This window comes from Podarcis bocagei, assembly GCF_964188305.1.
Source record: "Podarcis bocagei genome assembly, chromosome: 3".
NCBI lineage: Eukaryota > Metazoa > Chordata > Lepidosauria > Squamata > Lacertidae > Podarcis > Podarcis bocagei.
In genome coordinates this window covers 47,938,371-47,965,250 of record NC_138127.1, presented here as the reverse complement: position 1 = coordinate 47,965,250, position 26,880 = coordinate 47,938,371, and the positions used below count along the sequence as shown (strand labels likewise).

The 26,880-nt window shown below is 45.6% G+C and overlaps 1 protein-coding gene across 2 annotated transcripts in view; it reads right to left on the bottom strand.

The window, feature by feature from the left end:
* ARFGEF3 (ARFGEF family member 3) overlaps window positions 1–26,534 on the bottom strand; it is a 72,242-nt gene extending 45,708 nt beyond the window's left edge. The window contains exons 1-4 of one of the 2 annotated variants that reach the window (XM_081187841.1): window positions 25,640–26,534; window positions 20,022–20,073; window positions 5,628–5,709; window positions 2,343–2,474 (exon numbers count right to left, since the gene is read on the bottom strand). In XM_081187841.1, the coding sequence (XP_081043967.1) occupies window positions 2,343–2,474; window positions 5,628–5,709; window positions 20,022–20,073; window positions 25,640–25,724 (351 nt within the window). In that variant the 5' untranslated portion in view covers window positions 25,725–26,534. The remainder of the gene's footprint in view (window positions 1–2,342; window positions 2,475–5,627; window positions 5,710–20,021; window positions 20,074–25,639) is intronic. The other variant, XM_081187842.1, reaches the window with a different exon arrangement.
* Between the last annotated feature and the right edge of the window lie 346 nt (window positions 26,535–26,880).

The following is a 26,880-nucleotide window of genomic DNA, read 5'->3' as shown; positions in this document are numbered from 1 at the left end:
TCATTTTCATGTCTTATTCATCCTTCATGCATTGAAGGGTGGGATATAAATTCAAAAAATAAATGGATAAATTCTGAAGTTGTAACTGGCTGATGGTGCTTAGTAAAATATAACAGTCCCACAGGAGTTATCTAGGTTTTAGACAGTTTACATTCCTTTAGGATTAGGGATTTCCTTATACATTAAATAGATAATATACCAGTCTAACAACATGCATGTATCCCCACTTCCTAAGAAACATCCTCCTGTCCAAGGCTGCAGCCTGGAACAGTAGCCTTGTTCAAGGCTCATAGTGGAGAGAATGTTTTGGGATAGAAAAAGAAGGAAAAAGGAGGGGAAAAGACACCTTTCCCAGCCTCTCTCTGCCTCCTGGAATTTGCTAAATAATGCTAAAGGATTTAGGTTTGGGTCTAGCTGCTGGCCATGATCTTAAGCTTGTTATTGCTATGGGTGTTTGGGTATACGTCTCCCCACCCGTGTCACCAAACATCACTGTAGAATGCCATAAAGTTGTTTTCTGTTTCTGCATTCAGCAGGCCCTTGCAACCCCTGTGTATGGGGTCCTTGTAATGGGGTCCTGGGTTCTAAACACCCCTTTGCTTTTCCATTTACAAAATAACACTCTTCCACAAACACAGGGAATCACCTGAGTTTGCATAAACCTCTACCTTATTTTTAGCTGGCCCCATTTTACTTCCCAACAGATGACTGAGGTACTGTGTATTACAGGGAATTATATATTGGATCCTTAAATTGGCCAAATCTGCTACTAAGACTAGATAGATTAAAATAATGGAAATAATAAATAATAAATAATAAATAAAATAATAAATAATAAATAAAATAATAAATAATAAATAATAAATAAAATAATGCCATCTGTTCCAGTAACAAGAAGCCGAAAGCACCAGCCTGAAGATGACGAGTGAGACCTCGTCGAAACGTCGCCTAGACACCCCAACTCTTACACGGGAAGACACCCGAAGACACCAAAACCTGCAAATAATGGAAATATGTCTCTTTTCCCTCAGGCTCCTGCCACCATGCCTTTCACCATAACAGTATGAACTAAAACAAGGAACAACAGTACTTTGTCACCCTATATAAATATGCAAGGGTTAAATATTATTCCAAATGAACAGATTTTAAAAGAATCACACTGATAGCCTGCAAGGTTCTTTTTATAACCTTGTGTAGAAAGAGCTCCCCTGTATAACTCCTGGGATGAAACAGTGATAGATTTAAAACTGAGAAAAAAATTTCAACAGGCTAAGGAATACTCATTTTCAGCACTCACTTTCATACACACCCTTCTCTTATACACCCCAAAGCTGAAAAATCATCTATCTTCACACTACCTCTCACCAGTCAGGCATATCTTTTCCAGGAAGGAACTGACATGACAAAGGTCAGTTGGAACAAGGATCTAATGGCATCCCCTCATCTCCTGTGCACAAGGCTGCTTGCCAAGGAAGCACTCCTCCTGATTTCATTCTCGGCAATTAAAGTGTGTATAGTTCTAGGAACAGCATTGTGCATTAAATATACAAAGGATTTACAAGTCTCACACTTCAGTTCTGGCACTAGAGTATTTTGAGCACAAATGGGTTTTAAAGCTTCCCAGGAAAAAAACCCCACAATGTTAACCTTTCCCCCCGCCCCACATGTTCACATCTCTTATACCACCAGCCCTTACATAAACAGTATATGAGGCCTCCTTTATCACACAGTGCAATGCTTAACAGCAGCCAGCGTGGTAGGGGTGGGGCCCACTCACCCAAACTCCAGTTTGTTCCTGCTGCTTACTGGGAGATGGAAGAGAAAAAGCAAAGTGGTGAGCTGCAAGCACACTTGCAGAACCAATCTGGTGCTCCTGATGGTGTGTTTGCACTGCATCAACCTCAATACTCCCCCTGATAAGCTGCAGCGTGGCAGCCGACTGGAGGTGAGCTGAACGATGGCACCCCACTATGCCATCTGCTACTGGCAATGCTGTTTGCTAAAGACACCTGCTCTTTACATTAGGCATAAAAATGCAAAACTCTTTGCATGCCATTGTTTCTAGCTACCAGGGGACCCAAAGGATTTTCTGTCTCAACAGTGTGGTCACAATTTAAATCTTCTGTCATAAATGTCATGTTGACACACTGATGCCCTATGAATCCAGACTTCAGTTGGTAAAGCAGAGTTCAACTTGCAACAAAAATATGAGAGCTGGTTTCATACCATGACGTAAGAAATGTTACTAAGGATTCAGAGAGGCTCCAGAGAGCTGCAGAGTTGAGTCAGTCAGGAAGTCTCCTCTGCAGCCACGTAAGTACTGACGTCTGAAAAATACTAACCTTCATAACTTCTACCTGCAGGTCTTCGTTGAGGGAAGGAGTCACTCTGACTGCATTCAGCATTTGATTAAGCAACTGCTTGTCATCAGAGTCTGTTTCCATGGTTACAAATCTCTCATCAGACAGTAGCTTCTGCAAAGAGAGAATGGGACTGCTTAATCACAGGGATTCTTAATTTGCATGATACATAATGCTGGTATAATAATCACATCACCCCCCCCTCCAAATACTGTATTTTTCGCTTTATAGGACACACTTTTTCCCCTTCGAAAATGAAGGGGAAATATGTGTGCGTCCTATGGAGCGAAGACGCCATAGCCCCGCGCGCGCTCTCCCGGCTGGAGAGGTGACACACGGCTATGGCAGGAACCTCTACAGCCCCGTGTCACCTCTCCAGCCGGGAGAGCATGCGCGTGGGGCTAAAGCAGCCCCCCGCGACCCTCTCACGGCTGCAGAGGTGACGTGCGGCTATAGAGGCTCCTGCCATAGCCGCGTGCCACCTCTCCAGCCGGGAGAGCGCACGCGGGGCTAAAGCAGCCCCCTGCGACCCTCTCCCGGCTGGAGAGGTGATGCACGGCTATTGAGGCTCCTGCCATAGCCGCGCGTCACCTCTCCAGCCGGGAGAGCGCGCGCGGGGCTAAAGCAGCCCCCTGCGACCCTCTCCCGGCTGGAGAGGTGATGCACGGCTATTGAGGCTCCTGCCATAGCCGCGCGTCACCTCTCCAGCCGCGAGAGCGCGCGCGGGGCTAAAGCAGCCCCCTGCGACCCTCTCCCGGCTGGAGAGGTGATGCACGGCTATTGAGGCTCCTGCCATAGCTGCGCGTCACCTCTCCAGCCGCGAGAGCGCGCGCGGGGCTAAAGCAGCCCCCCGCGACCCTCTCCCGGCTGGAGAGGTGATGCGCGGCTATGGCAGGAGCCTCTCCGCTGCGCCTTTCCGCTGCTCCCTGACCTGCTCTTTGGGGCTGGTGGTGGGCTTCCCCCCGCCAGCCCCAAAGAGCAGGTCGAAAGGAACCTGAAGCCTGGAGAGGGAGAGGGGTCAGTGCACACCGACCCCTCCCGCTCTCCAGGCTTCCAAGGTAGCCGCCTGAATGCACCTTAAACGGCACCTTGTTTTAGAGCGGGAAAACAAGAGGGGGAAAGTTCTCCCCCTCTCTGTGCAGCGACTCCTGCCGCTTCACTGAAGGAGTGCTGGGCAGAGAGGGGGAGAATTTTTTTTCTTGTTCTCCCCCCTCTAAAACAAAGTGCGTCCTATTGTCCGGTGCATCCTATGGTGCGAAAAATACGGTACCTTATTCTGTTTTTTATATTTAGAGATGTATACCCTATTGTTCATCATGCAGTTCTCAAAGCAGCTTACAACAATGAAATACATAATATACAAAATTTAAAGCTTAAAGTAAATCTCAAAAATCCTCAGAATTTTAAAATGTCAGAAATAATGTAAAACATCAGCAACGCATTCAAGGTCCAAAGGCCTCCTGAAATCAAGTGAGTTTTGACCAGGCATTCAAGACTCAGTAGGGATGGCGTCTGTGGTGAGGCAGTTCCATAGAGTTGGGCCCACAACAGCCAAGGCACAACTCCTAACTGATATCTCATATCTTTCGCTCCATAAGACGCACCAGACCATAAGACGCACCTAGTTTTTGGAGGAGGAAAACAAGAAAAAAAATATTTTGAATCCCAGAAGCCAGAACAGCAAGAGGGATTGCTGATTTCGCTGCGCAGCGATCCCTCTTGCTGTTCTGGCTTCTGGGATAGCCGCACAGCCTGCATTCGCTCCATAAGATGCACACACATTTCCCCCTACTTTTTAGGAGGGAAAAAGTGAGTCTTATAGAGCAAAAAATACGGTAACTCATCCTTCTGGCCTATGGGAAACTACCAATAGTGCTCCCCTCAAGTGCACTGGGTAAGGCAGTCCTTAAGGTATTCTGAGCCTATGTTATTCAGGGCTTTATACACTAGTGCACGGTTTATCTAGCTGTTGTTGGACTAGAGCTCCCATCATTCTTAGCTAGCAGGCCCAGTGGTCAGGGATGATGGGAATTGTAGTGAAAACAGCTGGAGACCCAAGTTTGAGAAATCCTGCACTAGTATAAGAACCTTGAACTTGGCCCAGTGGCAGATGGAAAGCCAGTGCAGCTGTTTTAACATTTGTGTAATGTGTTGGCAGAAGTCTGTTCGTGCCACAGGATTCTGCGCTAGCACTATCTGAAACTTCTGGACCAGACCCAAGGGCAGTCCCACATTAAGCACATTGCAATAATCCAGTCCTGAAGTTACCAATACAGTGGAACCTTGGTTTTCAAACGTAATCCATTCCAGAAGACCGTTCGACTTCCGAAACGTTCGAAAACCAATGCGCAAAGGGCGGTCTGCAAATTTACAGAGAAAATTGATAAAAATACAGTGGTACCTCAGCGGAAGCCATTCAACTTTCGAGGCACATTAAAAAATGGAAGCATTTACTTCTGGGTTTTCGGTGTTCGGATTTCAAAACATTTCTCAATGGAGATGTTCGAAAACAGAGGTACCACTGTACATGAACTGCCACAGTCAGGTTAACCCTGACCAGGAATGGCTGTAACATGTGTACCAGCTAAAGCTGATAACAGGCACTCCTAGCCACAGATGTCACCTGTGCCTCAAGTGACAATGATGGTCCAGTGAGTACCCCCAAACTAGATATCTGCTCCTTCAGAGGGAGCACAACCCCATCCTGGGGAAACAACTGGCCAAGAACCATCAGCTCCAAGAACCACCCACTCATAAGGCCCCTGTCTTCCCAGAGTTCAGACTCAGCTGACAGGCCCTCATCCTGTCCACCACTGCATCCATGCCTGGGCTCCATTCTTTCACAACTTCTCCTGAATCAGATGTAATGGAGAAACAGAGATGGGTACCATCAGCATACTGATGACATCCTGCACTAATACTCCTAATGATCACTTCCAGGGGCTTCATATAGGTGTTGAATAGCACTGGGGACAAAAGAGTGCCCTGTGGAACCCCACAGCATAACTACCATGGGCCTGAGGAGATATTTAGAGATCAATGTGTAGAAAAATCTGGCTTTTGCAAAGTTGAATTATAGCAACAATTGAGTCCATCTGTTGCCCACTCACGACTGGTATGTGGCCGCCAAACGATTGCCAATGAGAGAATGTGGCCTTCAAGCTGAAAGAGATTCCCCGCCCCTGCCTTAGCAACTAAAATGTCAGCAGGGCACCATCCACCTCCACCAAACACACCCAACTGCGGCAGAACCTCATTGCCATATACCTGCATCCCTGCTAGAGCATGCTGGGCCAGCTTCACGTTCTTGCTTTCCAGAGCAAGCTGGAGTGGAAGGAGGCACTTCTCCCTGATGGCCAAAGAAAAATAAACTTTGTTTAGGACTATGCATTCAGAAAGCCTACACTGTGACTTTTGAATTTGGCTCTTGAAAAGCAATTCAGAAGCATATGTTACATTTAGTCTTCTTTGATGCAAACATTCTTCATAGTACGTAATAAAAGAAGCAATTGCAGGTTCCTTCCAGGTGTCCTGTTCATTGAACATCCATGATATGCGATCCCTTTGACAATGCTATTTGTCCCAGCAAAAGTTTTGGGGTGGTCATACTGCTTCATTTGCAGTCTGTGCATATCCTGTAATGTCCAGCTGAAATCCTGTAACTTTTCAAAGCACAAATGCATTGAGTTGGTTTGTTTTGTCTTGCTTTTGCTGTGATATAGTCTCTCTGGGCAGCAATAATGTGATAGCATTGGTGAACCATTGCAATTAATTAAGCATTATTATTGTGTCAAGAAAATCTGCAAAATAACACCAGACTGGAGGAGCCTGTAGATAATGGTTACATCCACACCACACATTTAAACCACTTTAACAGTCATGGTCTCCCCCAAAGTATCCTGGCAACTGTAGTTTACCCTCATGCAGAGTCAAAATTCCCCTGAACAAACAAAAGTGCCTGGGATTCTTTGAGGGGAAGCTAAGACTGTTAAAGTAGTAATAAAAGAGTGGTTCAAATACATGGATCTGACCAATATCAGAAGCCTCTTAGATGTGGTTACAGGATCAAGAACAGGCTGCAGGATTATACATTCCTTCCACACAGCTCTTCTCTTTGGAGCAAATTGCCCCCATCCCACTTAACTGCAGTTATGAGATGCAACAGCACTAACCTGAACAGGGATGCATCTAGCAAAGATCTGAAACCAGAATTTGAAGCAAATAGAAAGTCCTGGCTAGGAGGGAACCATGGTTAAAATTGGAGACAATTCATTTCTTAACTTTCTCCAGGGAAAGGAGGGAATGGGGGCAAAGAAAGCATACACTCCTTTGGCTACCATAACAACTGATCAGCTGTTTGATGAAACAGGGAAGAACCAGAAGACCAGCGACTGGAGCCTGGATTCCCCACCACTTAATGCATATCAGTCATAGAATTGTAGAGCTGGAAGGGACTATGAAGGTCATCTAGTCCAAACCCCTGAAATGCAGGGATCTTTTTGCCCAACCTGGGACTCAAACTCATGGCCCTCATATTAAGCATCTCATGCTCTATTGGCTGGTTGGCTTGAGCTGGTAAGCTTGTCTACCTATAGACTTTAGATTTCAGGAGCTGAATCCAGACGTTTAAGGATATGATATTATTTACTCCTTGCTACCACTCTAATTTTTTCAGGGGGCTTTGGCAAGTCTAAAAGGAACAGCAAGCGGGAAGGCGTGCCTGTGTGCAGATTCCGAATATTTCTGCATGCTCCAATTTGGTTCATTTGCATCTATGGTATCTTAAGGACTACATGTTCCATTCACTACCATTTATCTGTCATCTGGCAATCAGCCAGACTTCCACATTTTCAGTAGAAGACGAAGCAGACATACTGTATTCCATTGCAACTGAGCCAGTGAGTGCTTTAGTACAACTGAAAGCCAGCACTGCCTTTTATGGCTCACTGCATAGCAACTGTGTATTTCAGCAAAATGCCCACCATCTCTTTCCCTACCTGTTGTCCTCCAGACAAGGTCACAGAAACACAGGCACTGGCTGTGAGAAGCCGATACTAAAATGGAAGTTCAACTACTTCATTCTGGCAGTAAAAGACTTCAAATGTGAAGAGAATGGAAATGGCTCATTAATTCAAGCTCTGAATTAAAATTGAGATGGAAATGAGAATTGGCACAAATTGAATCTTTTTTTTCTTGCAACATCTGTAGAACGTTAACAAACCCAATTGTCCTCAAAAGCTGATAGAGGAGATGGAGAAAGTTTACAACCGAACACATTTTGGTTGTTTTCATATGACCTGTTTATTCAGCATTCATTCTGATTTGTCTGCAGGGAGGTTAGACATTCTTGCATCTAGCACACATATTCCCACATTTCCAAATGTGTTTCCCTATGACTTTGCTTACCGCAAAAGGTCTGATGTGGAAAGTTGCGCAAGAGCTCCAGATAAATTTTGCAACCTGCATTTGTTGGTTTGTGACTGAATTCCACCACAAAGCACCAATGATCTGGAAATGCCCTTTGTAACTTTTGGTCCTTCACATCAGATGTAAGGGACTGACAGCACGACAGTTAGTGTATCCTAACTCATTGTGCTTTTAAACTGTCCATCCCTTTTCAAGATCAAGAGCAACATATCCTATCTCTATAGGGAATTGGGGGGGGCACTGCTATTTATACCTTTTCTTGTTTTTATAGCTGACTAGGCAGGCATTCTAGCACAGACAAATACAAGCATGCCATCTTTACATAGAAAAGGTGGGACACTGGTGCTAGGGAGTAACTGAAGTCTTGCCAGTTTGCTTGCAGAATTTCTTAAAAAGAAATGATGTCTACGTGATTACTTGTGTAGCAGAGTAGTGGTGGAGTAACAGTCTGTAAAGAATTAAACATTGAATAATAGTAATATCATCATCTTATTAAAGGTCACAGTCATGAGACAGTTCCATTGTCCCCACCAATAAGCATATGATGAAAATTCTCAATTGGGGCATGCCGCGTGGAGCTAAAAATATAAAGCAAAGGCACAAAATATGGCTGGGAATATGCAGTACTGCTATGAGTGTAATCCTGAAGAAAAGTAAAATACAGGGCTCTAAAACATTTCTGCTGACCAAGTCAAAAGTTGTAGCCGCCCCATCTGTCAAGTCTCTCATCCCACAACTAGTAGGGAGTGTGTAGCATTGGGAGCTGCTGCCACAAAGTGAACTGAGCGCCCTGAGGCAGCAACTTCCAACCCTCTCTGCACCTTGTGTTTGCCGACAGAGAGGTGGAGGGAAAGTATTCACTGTACACCCCACCCCTGCCTTTTCTGCTCCACAGCAGGAAGAGTAAAAAGCCAGTTTCACCTGCCTTGGCAGAAACTCTTTGGACAGCTTGGTCAAAACTTAGAAATAATACCCAGACTTCTTCCTAAATCTGGGGAAGTTGCAGGGACCACAGAGTAATTGCTGAGACAACCCCTCCCCCCACCTCGGCAGAGTTGCCAGAGTTACAGTACCACCTTTGCCAAAGCAAGGAGGTTTGTTGAAACCTGGTCAGATATATTCAGGTTTTGACCAACATACCTCTTTGAATTATTCAGAAGTAACAGAGATGTTGCTGTGGAAGTTCTAGAGCTATTTTTAAAAAGCTATATAGAAAATAAATAGTCTTTTTCCGGAAAGCATTCACAACCTGGTGTGTGATGTGTGTCATGGGAATTCACGCTTCCTTATCTCTTACTTCAGGGAGAAGCCAGCAAATTAATTAGGCTGTGCTGTGTGTACCTGGACACAGCTGTCGTTTGTCTCCAGAAATAATGGAAAATTTGGGTAGTCAGGGAGATATTATGTTCAAATAAATGCCACACAGCACAGTTCATCCTTTGCTTTCTCACTGAGGTGTAAGGCAAGCAGTCAAGATTTGGGCCTGGCTAAGAATTGTGTATCAGTCAACACCTGGCAGACCCTTCACAAAATTGCTTATTGATATATTTTTTTTAAAAAAAATTGTTGTGGTATCAAATCCTGGGAGTTTATATATGCCATATTAACCCCCTGGGGCTTGCCATGAAAACATATTTGTGATTAGCTTGCTATCATTTCCACCTCGAATTTAATAGGCTATATTTAGACCTAACAGCAAATGTTGCTCAGGTGTTGCTACTAGCAACCTAGAATAGATAAAAACTCAAGGACGATGGTGGGGGAAATCATGACTTTTTTTCCTAGGGTGGGATTACATCAGAGCTGCTATGACAGGCATAACTGCTTTTGTGTTGACAGCAAACATGAATAAACTATAGGCAGTTATAAGTATCATAGCCCAAAGCAAGTAAAATCATTCTTATTATAGGCTAAGGGAAATAGCTCCCTTAGAAGGGCCATTGCTCACTTACAGTTGAACTAATTGTATCCATCTTTATTTCATTCTTCAACGGAATCATTTAGATAAACACAGAATCCACATAGCATTGTCAAGAAGAATGGGTGTTAAAAACACAGTGTTCTTTCTCAAGAACAGATGAACAATGGGGGGGGGGATAAAAATAGCAACAATGCTATGTTGTGGGATATATGCTAGAAAGACGAAGTGGCCTTGAAACATAACACTCAGCGGCGTAGCGTGGGTTATCAGCACCCGGGGCAAAGCAAGTAATTTGCGCCCCCTAACCCGGGGCAAGGCAATTAATTTGCGCCCCCTAACCCGGGGCAAGGCAAGTACAGTAATTTACTCTCCCAAGCAGCAGCAGCGAGGCTTCTCTTTCCCCCGCGCTCTCCTGGAGCTGCCTCTTTTCATTCCTTACCGCAGCGTTTCCTGGCTGCTCCCCCCCCCTTCCCCTCTCTCTCCTCCTCGCTCTGCTTGCCTTGCCCTGCCCTGCCTTGCCCTGCCCTGCCTGAGGGCGCCCTGAGGAGACTCCGCTCTCCTTTTTGACCAGGCGAGGTGGAAAAGTCTCTTCCCGCCCCCTCGCCAGACTCCCTGCTCGGCTCGGCTCACTACCCAGGCGGCCAGTGGAGAGAAAGCCGCAATTACCATAAAGCTCCTCTCCCTCCGCTCGCCAAGCTGTCAAAGCCCCGGCAGCAGCGGCAACGGCAGCAGCAGGCGCAGCCAGACCCCCGCCAGCCCGCCCACCCGCCCGCCCACCCGGCTTCCTCTCCTTTTTTTGCCCGCGGCAGAAGGCTTCGCTCTCCCCCTTCCGCGACCTCCTCGCCAAGCCGTGGATTTTAGTAGGGGCAGAGAGTTGCTAGTGCGAGCGCGCCCCCTGCCCATGTTGCGCCCGGTGCGGCTGGCACCCCTGGCACCCCCCACGCTACGCCACTGATAACACTGATCAACAACAAATTTGTTGTCTGCGTTTTTTCAGTTGATTTAGGACAAATCTGATGCGCTGAATCCAAAAATCACATTGGTTTTGCTCAATCAGGTCAAGTTTTTGAGCTATGGCCACGTCGTTTTTTTACGTTTTTGTTCACATGTACGCTTGTGTGGAGCATTTTAGAAGAAGTTGGTGGGGGTAAAATGCCATATCGAATAATTGTTTTGATTGGAAATGATTATTTTAATGACAAGAAGTATTCAGGTCCGATAGTTCTGGGTGATTATGTCGAAAAGGGATCAGTTGTTGAAGGACATGAAGAAGAAGAAGTGGTTCTTGAAGATGATGCTCCACATCCATTTTCCCAAAAGGAGTTGAATGATCTAGTTCACGACCTCAGCTTGTCAAAGGACTCTGCCAAACTGTTGGCATCCAGATTGAAGGAAAAAACCTCTTCTCTGACAGTGCTCACAGCAGCTTCTTCCGCAACAGGCATCAAGAGTACCTCCGTTTTTTCTCGGAAGAGAAGGACTTGGTGTACTGTGCAGATATTGCACAGCTTCTGCTCAAGCTTGGAGTGTCACAGTACGAACCCAAAGATTGGAGACTGTTCATGACAGCAGCAAGCGATCACTGAAATGTGTTCTGCTACACAATGGCAACCAGTTTGCCTCAATACCCCTGGCTCACTCGACTACACTGAAGGAGAACTATGAAGCGGTGAAGCATGTGCTGGAGAAAATTGGTTATGATCAGCATAAGTGGTTTATTTGTGTTGACCTGAAGATGGTGAACTTTTTGTTGGGACAACAGTCTGGCTTCACCAAGTACCCATGTTTTCTGTGCATGTGGGATAGTAGGGACCATGCTCAGCATTACACGAAGAAGGACTGGCCTGTGCGGGAGGAATTGGTGCCTTGCAGAGAAAGGAACGTCATCAACGACCCTCTGGTGGACAGAGACAGAATACTCTTCCCACTGCTGCACATCAAGCTCGGCTTAATCAAGCAGTTCACCAAGGCTCTGGCCAAGGATGGTGACTGCTTCACTTATTTGTGCCAGGCTTTTCCAGGATTGACCATGGAGAAGTTGAAAGCTGGCATCTTTGATGGTCCTCAGAGCCGTCAGCTCATCAGAGATCCAGAGTTCGGAAACTCAATGAACGAAGTGGAACTGGAAGCATGGAAGGCATTTGTTCTGGTAGTGAAGAACTGTCTTGGCAACAGTAAGGCCAGAAACTACGCAGAACTTGTCAACAACATGCTGACTGCTTTCAGAAACCTGGGCTGCAACATGAGTGTCAAGATGCACTACCTATTTTCACATATGAACCGGTTTCCTGAGAACCTGGGTTCAATGAGTGATCAGCAGGGGGAGAGATTCCATCAGGACATGAAAGAGGTGGAGACCAGGTATCAGGGTCGCTGGGACGCAGTCATGATGGCTGACTACTGTTGGGCTCTGAAGAGAGACCTCCCTGCCACTGAGCATTCCAGGAGTTCCAAGAAACGGAAGTTCAAGCCCTGAAGTTTGAAAAATGGTGAAGCAACATGCAATTTACGTGTACTTACCTTTATCAATGCCCACCATTCAGTTTACAGTAATCAATGTTTCGATCAGGTAATCAATATATGTTGTTGGAAAAACATTTTTTTCTCTTAAAAACATATTTAGGATGATATGTATTGACAAAAATCAGCTGATAATGCCACAAAAATGTAATCGATTTTGTCACAAGATCTGATTTTTTTTCAAATCAACATAGCACAAAAACCTGACCTGATGGAGAGGAACGGATGCCATTTCCTGATTCAGCAGTGCAAAAATACCCTAAATCAGTTGTAGAAATCTAGACAACATTGAAAAAGCAAAAAATTGTTGCCCAGTGATTCTCAAAGGGTTTAGAAGTACAAAGAACAAACATTTTTGTGGCATTTTAAAGGCAAACAGATTTACTGTCAGATGTGTGAAGTGGTTTCTGAACTTCAGGAATATAGGTACCGTATTTTTCGCCCTATAAGACGCACTTTTTCCCCTCCAAAAATGAAGGGGAAATGTGGGTGCGTCTTATGGGGCGAATGCAGGCTTTCGCTGAAGCCTGGAGAGCGAGAGCGGTAGGTGCGCACCGACCCCTCTCGCTCTCCAGGCTTCGCGGACCTCTCCTCAAGCAGCGGGAACGTTCCCACTGCTTGGGGAGAGTTGCCGGCATCCCGAAGCCTGCAAGCGCTGATCCCAGCACGTGCAGGCTTCGCGGATCTCTCCCCAAGCAGCGGGAACGTTCCCACTGCTTGGGGAGAGTTGCAGGCATCCCGAAGCCTGCAAGCGCTGATCCCAGCACGTGCAGGCTTCGCGGATCTCTCCCCAAGCAGCGGGAACGTTCCCACTGCTTGGGGAGAGTTGCTGGCATCCCGAAGCCTGCAAGCGCTGATCCCAGCACGTGCAGGCTTCGCGGATCTCTCCCCAAGCAGCGGGAACGTTCCCACTGCTTGGGGAGAGTTGCAGGCATCCCGAAGCCTGCAAGCGCTGATCGCAGCACGTGCAGGCTTCGCGGATCTCTCCCCAAGCAGCGGGAACGTTCCCACTGCTTGGGGAGAGTTGCAGGCATCCCGAAGCCTGCAAGCGCTGATCCCAGCACGTGCAGGCTTCGCGGATCTCTCCCCAAGCAGCGGGAACGTTCCCACTGCTTGGGGAGAGTTGCCGGCATCCCGAAGCCTGCAAGCGCTGATCCCAGCACGTGCAGGCTTCGCGGATCTCTCCCCAAGCAGCGGGAACGTTCCCACTGCTTGGGGAGAGTTGCAGGCATCCCGAAGCCTGCCCGCGCTGATCCCAGCACGTGCAGGCTTCGCGGATCTCTCCCCAAGCAGCGGGAACGTTCCCACTGCTTGGGGAGAGTTGCAGGCATCCCGAAGCCTGCAAGCGCTGATCCCAGCACGTGCAGGCTTCGCGGATCTCTCCTCAAGCAGCGGGAACCACCGCTGGGCTCCCACGGCTTGCAGAGAGCTGCCTGTTTGGGGGCTGGGGTCGGGGGAAGCTCGGGCTGCCCCAGCCCCGCGCCTGGGGGGGAAATAATTTTTTCCCTTTATTTCCCCCCCCAAAAAACTAGGTGCGTCTTATGGGCCGGAGCGTCTTATGGGGCGCAAAATACGGTATGTACATTAATGGTGATGATGGGGGAACTATAAACAGTGATGTCAGAAGGAAACAAAATGCAGACAAATACAGACAGTGATAATTGCATCATCATTCATAAAAATACAGTAGTTGGTAGCACAGGCATTCTGACATTAACACACACAGTGTGATAAAAACCCATTGTACTGATTAAATCTGCAAGTTAGAGCACTTGCACCATTTGCGGTATTGAAATTCCGCTGCTTCACATCCCTTTGAAGCTCCTTTGTTAAAATACGGCTACATTATAGCCAATTGCGAAGTGTCCTTTACATAGAGGCCTATCTCTTTGTCCTACATAGAACACAGAAGGCCATTCTTGGCAGATATGTCGCTCCAGTAGTTGAAAAGGTGAATGAACTCCTCACGTTGTGTATGATACAGAGACATGGTTGGCACCTGGGTCTGCCGCAGGTCTGATCCCCAAATCTGTACCTCTGTTGCATTACCTGCTGTTCTTGGTGAGCAGATGGGGCTGCCTGTAAGCAAACACAGGCCAGCCCCCAATGTGAAAAGGAAATATCCTTGTCCACAATGGGCTGGAGATTCTTCATGACAGGTTTGAATGGTTTTACCTGTCAGCAGAGGCGCCATCTACAGAGGGCCAGGGACCCCAATATTTTCAATGAGGAGGCCAGTCTGGCGATCCTCAAAAGGATGCACCAGGATGAAGATGCTTGGCCCTGCCGTGTCCTTCTGAAGATCGCTGGGGACGCGGCACAGCGAAGAGTCTTCACCGCATGCCAGAGAACCCTCCTGGAAGGTGCACTGGCAATCTCTGCCAGCGACACGAAGGGTGAAGCATCTTCACCCCTCACATCCTTTTCACATATGTAAGGCTGCTTGTGGTGCGTGGGTGGGTGGGCCGAGTAGGCCTAACTGGGTTGGGGGGTGGCATTGCACGTGTGATGTCATGCACACGTGATGGGCCCCTCTAATGTTGGGCACTGCCTGGCAGCTGGAACTGACAACTAGTGTCAGCCTGTCACTTTCTCTTCTACTTCTGTCCACAGTAGATTGACAAAGTCAGGAACCATCTCTTTTGGGTCAGTGGTGCAGACTGATATACCATATTTTTCGCTCTATAACACGCACCTGACCATAACACGCACATCGTTTTTAGAGGAGGAAAACAAGGGAAAAAATATTCTGAATGAAACAGTGGACGTATCATTTTTGTGCTTCATGCTGTGGCCACAGACATGTGATCTGATGGTGAATTTGGGGTGACCCAATGCAAAAATCCTGAGAATCCCTGTGGATCCATGCTTTGTAACCACGTTTTTGCACCATTGCAGCCCCAGGCAACAGTGGGTGCGTGATTTTTTTGGGGGGGGGGCAGGCTGTAGCCATGGACATGCTATGTGCTCTGATGGTGAATTTTGGCTGACCCAATGCAAAGATCCTGAGGATCCATGTGGACCCATACTTTTTAACCACGTTTTTGCACCATTGCAGCCCCAGGCAACAGTGGGTGCGTGATTTTTTTTGGGGGGGGACAGGCTGTAGCCATGGACATGCTGTGTGCTCTGATGGTGAATTTGGGGTGACCCAATGCAAAGATCCTGAGGATCCATGTGGATCCATGCTTTGTAACCACATTTTAAGTGGGGAGGGAAGGAAAAACACAGAAGGCTAAGAATTCAGGAGAGGGCTATAACGTGAGGAAAGGAAGGCAAAAGTTTTCCCCCACCCACCCACACAAGCCAGCCAGCGTGCTCTCTCTCTCTCTCTCTCTCCCCCTCTCCCTCCCACCAGCATGTTTTCCAGCTGCCTGATATATACGTATTTTTTTTAACTGCCTTGACAGAAGAAAGCATTTTAACTGCATTAAGAACTATTTAGCAGCGAAACCTAAGCTTTGCCATCCCTTAAGAGGTACAGACACTGTAATCTTCCAGATCGCATGAATTTACAGGCAAAACACTGTTTAAGGATTTCATCCTTTTAAATGGAAGAAAGCATATTTGAATGCTGTGTGTCTCCAAAAACAAAAAGCAGGAAGTCAAATCAGAATTTTAAGCCGAACCTGTAATCTCTCTTCCCTTCACAAACATTGTTCCCTCCAGAGCAGGGAGAGGATAGAACGAAGGACGCTCTGCTTTCCTCTCTTCTTGCCTGGAGGGGAGGGGCTTTCCCTGCTCTTTGTTCCGTTTGAGCAAACACAGTAACGAAACAGAGAGGGTGGGCAGTAAGACCCTGAGGCAGAATGCAGGAAAGCAACAGCTTCCTCTCTCACGGAGCTCCCTTCTCCCTGAAGCGCGGTTTGATTTTTGCCTCATTTTTCGGCTCCAGGGACCACATATTCGCTGCATAACACGCACAGACATTTCCCCTTCCTTTTTAGGAGAAAAAATCTGCGTGTTATAGAGCGAAAAATACGGTAATTTGTTTTAGGTGCAAGTCTCTTTTTGATGATGCAATTGTATAACAGGGCTTCATCATAGACAACAGTTTTAGGGATGTGTTATAAGCGTGTAAGAAACCTGACTTACCTCTTTTTTATCTTTCCCTTTTCTTAAATGGATACATTTCACTTCATTATTATAAATCAGTGCTGGGGCTTCATTCACAATTCTCCTTCCATGCTTGCTTGGCCAAATGTGCTACTGACAATTTAGGGCATCCAGCAATTACTGGAGTTCCTTTTGGCTCTTTCAGGCTCTTTTCCTGGACATCCACAGGCATTCTCAGGGCCAAACTACACATTTCATTAACAATAACCTAAGCAGAACCTGCCATTTTACATTCTTGATAAAAAGCTGCAGAGAAACTCAATCTGGACTGGGACAATGACATGTGGCAGAACAGCCCCATTTCCCACATTACGTTTTACCATTTCACTCCTCCCCCCAAACAATGATTTCCTACTGAAGGTACTACAACAGCTTGGGATGTGATTTAGGGCAGGAAAAAGGAGCATATGTATATAAGCACTCCACATCATCAAGAGCTATGCATGCAAGGTAAAGGGACCCCTGACAGTTAAGTCCAGTCACGAACGACTCTGGGGTTGCGGTGCTCATCTCGCTTTACAGGCCGAGGGAGCCGACTTTTGTCTGCTTCCACAGACAGCTTTTCCGGGTCATGTGGCCAGTATGACTAAGCCACTTCTGGCGAAGCCAGAGCAGCGCATGGACATGCCGTTTACCTTCCCACTGGAGCGGTACCTATTTATCTACTTGCACTGTGTGCTTTCGAACTGCTAGGCTGGGCAGGAGCTGGGACCAAACAACGGGAACTCACCCCGTCACACGGATTCGAACCGCCGACCTTCCAATCGGCAAGTCCAAGCGGCACAGTGGTTTAAACCACAGCACCATTTGTAAAAGTCAGGTGGTTTACTAATCAGTCCTTCATGTTCTTCCATCACATGGAAGAAACTAATGAAAAAGGAGCATGCCTCAGGTGGATCTATGTGCTCAGAAAAGCAGGTCACTCTTCACTGCTTTATTTAGTAGGGTTTCATTGTTATATTCTTACTAGCTCCAACCAGAAGCGGATGGTGGGGTGGGGTGGCAGTGCTTACCTGACCAGTTGGCTGTGTTACTGGGAAGTAGAAGGGGAGGACAAAGGAGGAAGCAAGGTGTTAACCAACTGGTGAGAGCACCAAATTAGTTCCACCAATGCACTTGAACCACACTGACCATACCACTGCCTCCCCCTCTGGGGTTGGATCAGAGGAGGTTTTAGGGCAGGGCAACCATTGCAGTTGCGCTAGGCGCTGTGCTGCTAGGGGTGTCAAAACAATGCTGTAGAACAGAGTTCTCTAGAGGCAGGGGGTGCCGAATTTTAGCACCACTGAAATTTGAGAGCCCAAAGTCTTCCACTGGTTGGATACAGTTAGTTTATAAACACAGACTAATAACCAGCTCTGTAGTACAATGCTATTCTCTGTCCTTCACTTGGCTCAGTTGTTCTACTCCAGTTTAACCATTCCCTTTAACACCATGCAGTAACAGCTTGTCAGCACACAGCAACTTCTAGATGGTGTCACCAAGTAGTGCAGGATGGCAAAGAATCGTTAACATCAGGGAGAATAAACAAGGCACACCTTTACTATCTGCTAATGCTGCTGGACCATATGCAGTGCTTGATTGTGAAAGAGTTTATACAATATACATTCATTTTTTCCCCTGAGGCAACAATGAACCATGTCAGCAAACTCAATAATCCGTAACAAAAGTAATACAAAACTTTGGTCTTAAGCCAGATGCAGTGACACAAGACCTCACAATGTTATCTGCTTCATATGTGCAATGGAACAAATGCCAGATGGCCAGCAAACCCACTGGCATCAATAGCAATTATCAAGCTAACCCTCTGTGAATGAGAGGTGGTCTGCGGAGTAAATCAGTTTTTCCTGCTTACTTTAGACTCCCAGACAAAGCTGATGGAAAATAAATCAGATGGGAGAAGGAAGAAGTGATGAAATCAACACTACTCATGTACTGAAGGTTATTAAGCTATACTCTGGGCTCAAAACTTCCTAAACAGAGATGACTTAGTTGTAGAATTCAACAGAACTACCCACTATGACACCATTTATGGAAAACTTTCAGTAAGACAATTCTTAGTTCTAGATTTAAGAAAATCTGGTTTTACAGGGTTTGCCAGAGTTCCATTGTGCAATATCAAGTAGTGATGAAACTTCTCCCAAAGGATAGGATAAAATTTCCTTCCGTTCAGTTCTACTTTCATCAATAAGTTTATTGTATTATCCAAAAGACAATGACAATTTCATAACAGTTTGCTGAACTATGAACCATTATAAAAAAACAAGCATCAGTGATAAGGAGAAAGAGAAGCCAGAAAAACAGTCAGCTAGAAGTCTTGTAGTTTCCTTTCATAGGGGAAAACATGCTTTCAGAAACTATTATTCATATTTTTATTTGATCGCTGGATATTTTCAGGCAATATCTTTTGATGAAATAACATTTACTGAACATTAGAAAGCAATCAGTTCAAGTCTAGAGGTACAAGTTTTAAATGAATACAGAAAGCTTTTTAGGCAGCAAAATTTAGAAGGACTAATGATCCAAACTGAGTGTATCACTATTTGGCAAGATTTCACTAGTAAAAGCAGTGTAACTGCAGATGAATTTCCCTCCTCTGTTGACTGAAGAAAATGAACTGAACCCATGGCAGAAAATAATCAGAATGGAAAAAGGAGCCAAAAACCTATGAAAGAGTTTTGCAAAATCCTAAAGAGAATCCGAGTCTATCATTACTTAATCTTAACCTAAGTTACCTCACTTATTCAGTAGAAAGATGGATTATTATAGATAGCAAAGCCAAGTGAAAGATATGTTTTGATGGGGGTCCCCAACATAGTGTCTGTGAGACCTGCTGGGGCAGAGCTCCAGGCCAAATTGGAATGGCGGAATAGTCTAAGCTTCTCTAACTCTTCTCCATGTCTCCTTAGGCCCTCCTACTATTTTGATTGGCCAGCAGACTTGGAAAAGAGGAGAACAGTTCTCACTGCTGCTGGCATTCAATTAGAATTGGGCATTTTTCTCTGCTGGTAGCACCCAGGTAGAATATTAGAGGAGAGGAAACAATTTCAAATGGACATCACCAGTAGATGCAAGAGACGAAACAGTTCATGTTTGACTTCAAGAAGAGGAGATAGCCAACATTAGCTGAGCCTATGTCTCAGTGCAAAAAGGAAAGGGAGGAGGGGGGGGAGGCATTCAAGACTCTTCTTTTAAAACAACTTTCATCCCCCTTGTATTTAAAGTAAAAGTGATGTTGGGGGTGGGTGTTTTTGGAAAGCACCTGGTCCTGGGAGCCCTTAATTCTGGCAGTGCCTCTAAGTTTATCAGCATTAATACCATTCAGCTGCATGAGCTGTATCTTTAGTAAGATGAAAAGGTCTTGATGCTGATAGTTCTGGTAGAAATTGAATCCTGATAGACAACTGCCTGTACAATCATATTTTCAACCAAAATGGACAACATTGCTTTCTTGGAACTGGACCATTTTCTGAACACTACAAATCTGTAAAAATAACTTGTAAGTGATAAATAGAAAATGATAGATGACACCCCTAGTATGGCTTGCTTACAGCATGCTGCAGGTTTTCTATCATAGCATTTTTATTCTGGTTTCAACAAAAAGCAAGTCTCAAGCTCTGCAGCCGCTTCATGTATCTTTGTTGACATCTATAACCAAGGCAGTATACATTTCCTACCTTAGCTGATATGGAGGGATCTTCGTAGCAGCCTCTGGGGATTCTAACATTTCTGTATAGAGAAGGGAGAAGAATCATTATAGAGGGCAATGAAGGCATACTGTCCAACTTTTTCAAGCCCTAACCTGGGACATGTGTCTTCCAGGAAGTGTTTTTTCAGGGCAAGATCTTGTGTGATGCCCCAAAACATGCAATTTTGGGTGTTGGCTGAGATTTTGGGTTGCGGCCCTGAAGAAAGCACTTTTTTCAGGGCAAGAGTGCAGCACCCAAAATAGCCTCTGAGATCTTGCATGAAAATACATGTTCATTTTTTCCAGGGCATTTGGGAGGTATGTGGGGGCTGGTAGCACTGGTATACTTCAACATAAATTGCCTGCATGCTCTGCTTCTTGTACGAATTTCATTTAAACTGGCTGATCAAGTTGTGACTATGTGTAGACATAATTGTTACAGATGCAATGGTCAAACAGCATTCACATGCAGCTCACTAATTGTTGTAGAAGGAACATAACCAGCCAGGTCAAGCTGCCCAGGAAGCAACTTTTTTTAAAGTTTCTCTTGAGAAAGACAAGAGACAAGCAGCTTGTACTTCTGACCATGAAGGGAACAAACCTGCTTAATGCTTGGCAAGGTCTAGGACAGGGGTTGCCAACCTTTTATTGTGCTTGTGAGCACATTCATATTTTTGAGTGAGAGTTGTGGTTGCCACCTTTCTGGTCATTTTTCTCCCTCAGTTCTGCTCCTCATGGAGAGAGACAGTATGCACACAAATACTTCGTTTTTTTCCAAATGATCTGAGTAAAAGTAGGATTTGACAGAATCAATCTGAGCCTTGAGAAGCACATAGAACTAAAGGAGGAAGTGAGAAAGAATGGTGGGCTTTTAACTTCCTCCTTCAGCTCCATGCACAGGCAACTCCTGTTTAAGATGTGACAGATATTTATTTTTCTTTTATTCTGTTAGATTGATGTACCACTCTTCATCACAAGACAGGTGTATGTTTGCTCACATGCACACAGCACCAGACCCAGAAGTGACCTGGAAACTTGATAAAGATGTCACTGAAACATCACTAAAAGAGCGAAATGGGGACAGGGGTGGAATGGGGCCTTTGCAGGCTTTTTCCACTTCATGCGCTTTCACTCAAGGGCACAATGACCGCATAAATGGAGGGTTGCCTATACTTTACAAGGGAGAAAAAGGTAACCACCCACCACCACCTTATGACCAAGCAGGCAGTGAGTGGTGGAGCTCAGAGGCTTTGTGGGTGCCAGAGAAAGACCTCAAGAGGCACCATTTTGCTCTTAGATGCCACACTGGAGACCCCTGGTCTAGGAGATAAATGCCTTCCTGCCTCCATGTTATTTGGAATGACAGAATTTTCAAACCATCTTAAAGTTCATGTGTTAGGCAGAAACTATTGGAATGGTAAGGGGCTATAGTTCAGTGACAGGGCACATGTTCTGTATGCAGAGGGACCCTTGTTCTTTGGCATCTTCAGGCAGGGCTGGAAAAGATGCTTGCCTGAAAACCCTGGAGTGTCACTGTCAGTCAGCATAGACAATACAGTGTTAGATGGACCAACAGACTGACTCAATGTAAGGCATTTTCCTAGGCATTATGCATATTTAAGAAGCACAGCATTGCAGAAATCCAACTGTATTTATTTATTTATTTGCTAAAATTTAAGTGGAGCATATGCAATTTGATAAGGCTACAAAAATATCTACTTATGACCCTGAGCCAAATAGCCTTCAAACACCCTGTCATGGTCTTGTCTATCCCTTTTCACTGCATGCTTAAAAGCAACGTAGCAATTCTGCTTTAGTGCTTGTGAGTTTAAAACTGGGAGATGTTAGTTATTGCAGATTAAATAAAGCAGGATGGCAGGGCATGATATGGAGCACTGTGGCATAGATAGATGTATTTGAAAGTATATAGTTGGGGTGGGAAACCATTGAATGAACCTCAAATAGTAAAGAAAAAAATGTAGCATCTGACATAAGCTTTTAATGTCTGGTGTTTTATTAAGTTTTGATATTTGCTGTAAGCCACCCAGAGTGGCTGGAGAAACCCACCCAGATGGGCAGAGTATAAATGATAAAATAATACTAATACTAATAATAATAATAAACCTGAAGCAGATACACATATTGTTGATTCATTTGTATACATATTTACAAAGGTTTTGCACTGAGCTGTATTGGTGTAGCTTGTAGCTAACCCATAGTATCCATACCGAAAGGCATTTGCCTACATGTCTCCGCTGTTTAAATCAGAGACAGGGAACCTGTTGCTCTCCTGGGGTTCTTGAGCTCCAACTCTCATCTGCCCCAGTCACCATGACCAGCGCTCAGGGATGATGGGTTCTGGAGCCCATGAACACCTGGAGAGCTGCAGATTCCTCAACCCTGCTTTACAGGATGAAATCCAGTGTTACTGTTCCACTTGCAGGATGGCTTTTAATGCAGCGGAGGAATCCACTAATGGAAGGGATCGGGAAAACAATTTCCAGCAATTTCTCTCTCCCCATTGCAGCCTCAAAATTCAGTTCTAGAGGACTGGGAGACTATACAGAAGGGCAAGAAGGTGGTGCAGCAGGCTTCAAAGGAAAGGGGAAGGTGGAAGAAATCTGCTCCCTTTCTTTGCATACAGGTGTGGGGAACCTTGGGCCTCCCAGCTGTTGCTGAACTACAACTCTCCAGCAAACATGGCCAGTGGACAGGGATAATAGGAGTGGTATTTCAGCAATATCTGGAGGGCCAAAGATTAGCAGGTGCCCCTGTGGCATCAAAGCCATTTTGCAAGTAGAACGACACACTCAATATCACAGAGTTACTATGTGCAGGCTTAGCTCACATGTCCTTTTGAGTTACAGATAGGTAGCCGTGTTGGTCTGCCATAGTCAAAATAAAAAAATTCCTTCCAGTAGCACCTTAGTTGGTCTTTAAGGTGCTACTGGAAGGATTTTTTTTATGTCCTTTTGAATTACTCTACTTTTCTTTCCACTGCCTTGGTACGCTTCTCGTGGCCCAAAGCCGATTGCTTGTTTCCCACTGAAACTGGCAGAATAAGTGTGAAAGCAGATCAGCACGTATGGTATGTCTTTTATACACAAATTTTCTTTTAAATAATTATAACTTGCTTTTTCTAGGGAAAATGTGGCAGCATGGGAAGGAAACAATACTTAGCAAGCACAAGGTGGTGGGGGGGGGACGACCCAGTTTAAGTACATGGGGCTGGCCTTGAGGACTGTTTAGGAGCCTCAGACAGACTGTTGCATTTTGCAAAGCTTTCTCTTTAAAGAGGTGGGGGCTCACTGCCAGCATGGTGCTCTCTACCCTGGCTTCTTATAACCTCATGAACACTATTCAAGGTGTTGGCTGTCACTGATGCAACCTAAGTTCAATGCATCTAAAAATTGCTTCCTTTACTAGATTTTGTTACAAGCACAAATTAACAATGTAATGTGCAAAGGAAGTTTGAGGCAGTTGTCTTGGCAATGAAGCTTCCAACTCCTAGTCTATGAAGTGCCTGTGAATATTCACAAGCATGATTGTATTTTTTATGCAGACGTACATATTGCTTTTGGAGGCATTAGTCGATATGTGCAATTAGTTGCCATTCAGATCACAAAATTTCAGTCCAGATGAGGCCTTATTTAAAAGTATAATTTTCAACAAACAACTCAGCTTGTTGCCCACACACAAGGACATGGAAACTACTGCACCTTATTTGTGATGCTTCTGTGCTCATCATTATAGTTTTCTCCTTTAGTTAAGCTTTCTTATTGCATATTACTTATCATATCTATCCCACTCTTCCAAAACTGTATTTCTTCCTTTTCAAACCATCTTGAATAGCAGACAACTATCCATACAAATCATGCACAATATCCAACAAATTTAACATAAACCATACATTTTAAACAATAATTAAAAATCTGCTTAAAGGGTTGTTGTTGTTTTTTTACAGATACATTTAAACACCTGCAGGTTTGCCCACAGGTGAGCTGCTTCATTGCCACTCCACTGGAGAGATGTGAGAAAACACTTTTTCCTAAGCAACACATTTTATGGGCACCATTACAATGCAGGGGCACCATTTCTTCCCAGTACATGTGTCCCTTACATTAAAGGTAAGAGTCTCCTGCTCACCTGCCTGAAGTGCACCTTTGCCTAGCTTCTTAAGTATGTGCACTCATTCACTAAGCAAGCATGTTAAATTAAGACAGCCAACACCTGAAGCAGTACAACATCACAATTGCTTATGGCATGAACTAGCCAAAGTTAAGCATTTTAAAAATTCCTATTGACTTCAGCAGGCATTATACATTCCTGGTGAAAAAAAGAAGTTTCCCTAGCTTCTCTTGCCCCCAGCTAAAAGGCCATGCCCTTCAGTCACAAACGTATAGCCCACTAAAGCTGTTTTCTCTTCTGCTAACTCCAGAACATAAAAACACCACCACCACTGTCTTTGGTACAAATTTGTTGAAGGACATTATTTTAGAATACCCCATGTGTAAATCATACTGAATACATAGATGGAGAGGAATATATAAAAAAGGAATATTACCAAAAATTCACTGTGAAAATATTAACCAGATCAACCCATAATACACAGGAAAATAGCCACAGGGCAATTGGCACATTTAAATGGCATTAGACTGCCAATGCATATTTGAAGAAAGCACCTGCTGCTAATAAAAAGATGAGCAGGAACTAAAATTTCCTTTAAACTCATAGCATAACACTGGATGTGGCTCCTTCTACAGAACCTGGTGAAGTGGATGAAATAAATCTGGTTGGTTGGTTTGAAAAATGGCAACTGGTTAGGCAGTCAGGGGAGAGAAGCAATTAAGTCTTTCTACCCAGCAGATCTGAATCTTCATTTAGCTGCCCTCATTATGTCATTACACTTCCTTAAAATACAAAAAAAGCTATTACCTAGGGTTATGCCCATTTTGCAAACAGCTAACCTGGCTCAGTTCAGCATTCTGCAATAAAAGAGCACAACCCGAAGTCAATTCCAGAGCCCATTTTTTTTGTGGTTTTAGGGTTTTGTTTGTTTTAAACGCTGCTTAGTTGGGGCGGAGGATTAAAAAAAACCCGGCCAGGAATTGAAAGCTGGTGTTTTGATGTGCCGACTGGCAAGCGCCGTTAAAGCAAAGGGGAATTATTACAGTAGGTTTGGAAGATCCGCTGAAATCACACAACTAGAATAGTCTATAGCATAAAAGATGTACTGGGGTGGGGGGAAGCTGCCAAAGAACCCCACTACATCCTAGAAGCAGCTCTGGCAAACACTTGGGCTCAGTTGCCCTGCAGGGATCTCCGTCTGAAGGCCAACAGATCGAAGGCCAGTGGGATGGATGCAGGATTAGAACCGTCCCGGTCATCCGAAAGCAAACACACACCCCACCCCCTCCCGTGCAACCAACAACACAAGCACAACCAAACCGGCGCGGTGCTTTGATGCCTTCTCTGCTAACGGGATTAGGCATCAGAGTCATATCTCAGGTATCCGAAGCGCCCACCCAGCAATGCTTGGGAGGTAGGGAAGGCTCCCCTCGGGCGCCGGGGAGAGGAGAGTCCCCTATCTCTCGCCCACTTCCTTACCGCTGGCGCAGGTGCAGCTCTCCTTGATCGCCTTGTATTTGTTCCCCGAGGCTTCCTTCTGCAGCTTCTTCAGGATTCCTTCCATCTTGCCTCTTGGATCCTCCGGGGATCCTCGATCAGCAGCAGCGCCGGGGGCGGGAGAGGAGAGCCAAGGCGCCGGCGGCAGGCAGAGCTAAAGGGCGGCGGGTCCTCCTCGCTCAGCGCCCTCTAAGCGGGGCGAGCAGCGCGCAGCATCCCACCTCCGCCTGCCGCGGCCGGTGAATCATGCAAAGCTCCACGGCGGCGACACGTCATCCTGCCTCCGCCTCCAGCAGCAGGTTCCTGCGGTGGCGGCGGAGGCTTCGGCTGGGCGGGCTCGGCTTCGCCAACCGGAGGGAGGGAAGGAGGGGCTCCGTCGCCGGTGCTCGCTATCTGGCGGGGCGGAGCGGATCAGATTCGCCCGGAGGAAGCTGGGACAACAACAACAACAGAGGCCACCACTCCCTCGCCAGGCGATGGGGGAAACGGGAGCAAGAGATAGGAAAAAAAGAGGGGGAAACACAGATTTTGGAGAGGCGGGGCTGCATCGAGAACGGATTTCGAGGGCGAAGGGCTGTGTTTCCTTTCCTTTTCCTGGGAAATCGGGCCTGCGGAAAAGGAAAAGGAAGCTTTATCCGCCGGGCTGCAAAACCCCTATGCGAGCTGCGTAGGGGCAAGTGAGTGAGCTCAGTCCCGCGTAAAGGAGACTCGTAGCTCCTGCCTGGAGCGAAATCGTCAAAGATATCGGAATAAGGGCTTTACCAATATCTTTTACAGCTAGGAGATGATACCGCCCTAGGGATGCTGACCACAGGTTTTGTTTTTTTTAAAAAAATGCTTATTATTGTTGTCTGGGGTCACGTATTTTGTTGAATAAACAAAGTGTTTTGAAAGCAAAGGGGATTCTCTCTCTTTTTCACTTGATCTATTTGATTAAAACTAATAATTAAAAATACAAAATGCATAATAATAATAAAGAAAAAAACCTTCCTCCCCACCCCCTCCTTTGCCGCTTGACGACACAACCCTGCAAACACATACAAATCCAACGCTGCCTCCACCACGGACCAGGTATTTTTCAAATCAGATGCTGGCATGGCATCCATATATCTTGCAAACGAAAGGACTGGCTTGTGTCTTTAAAGAATTGCTTTCTTTTTTGGGGGGTGGGGTTAGGCTTTTCATGCTTCATATAGAGATGAGGAAGCTGTGGCCTTCTAGGC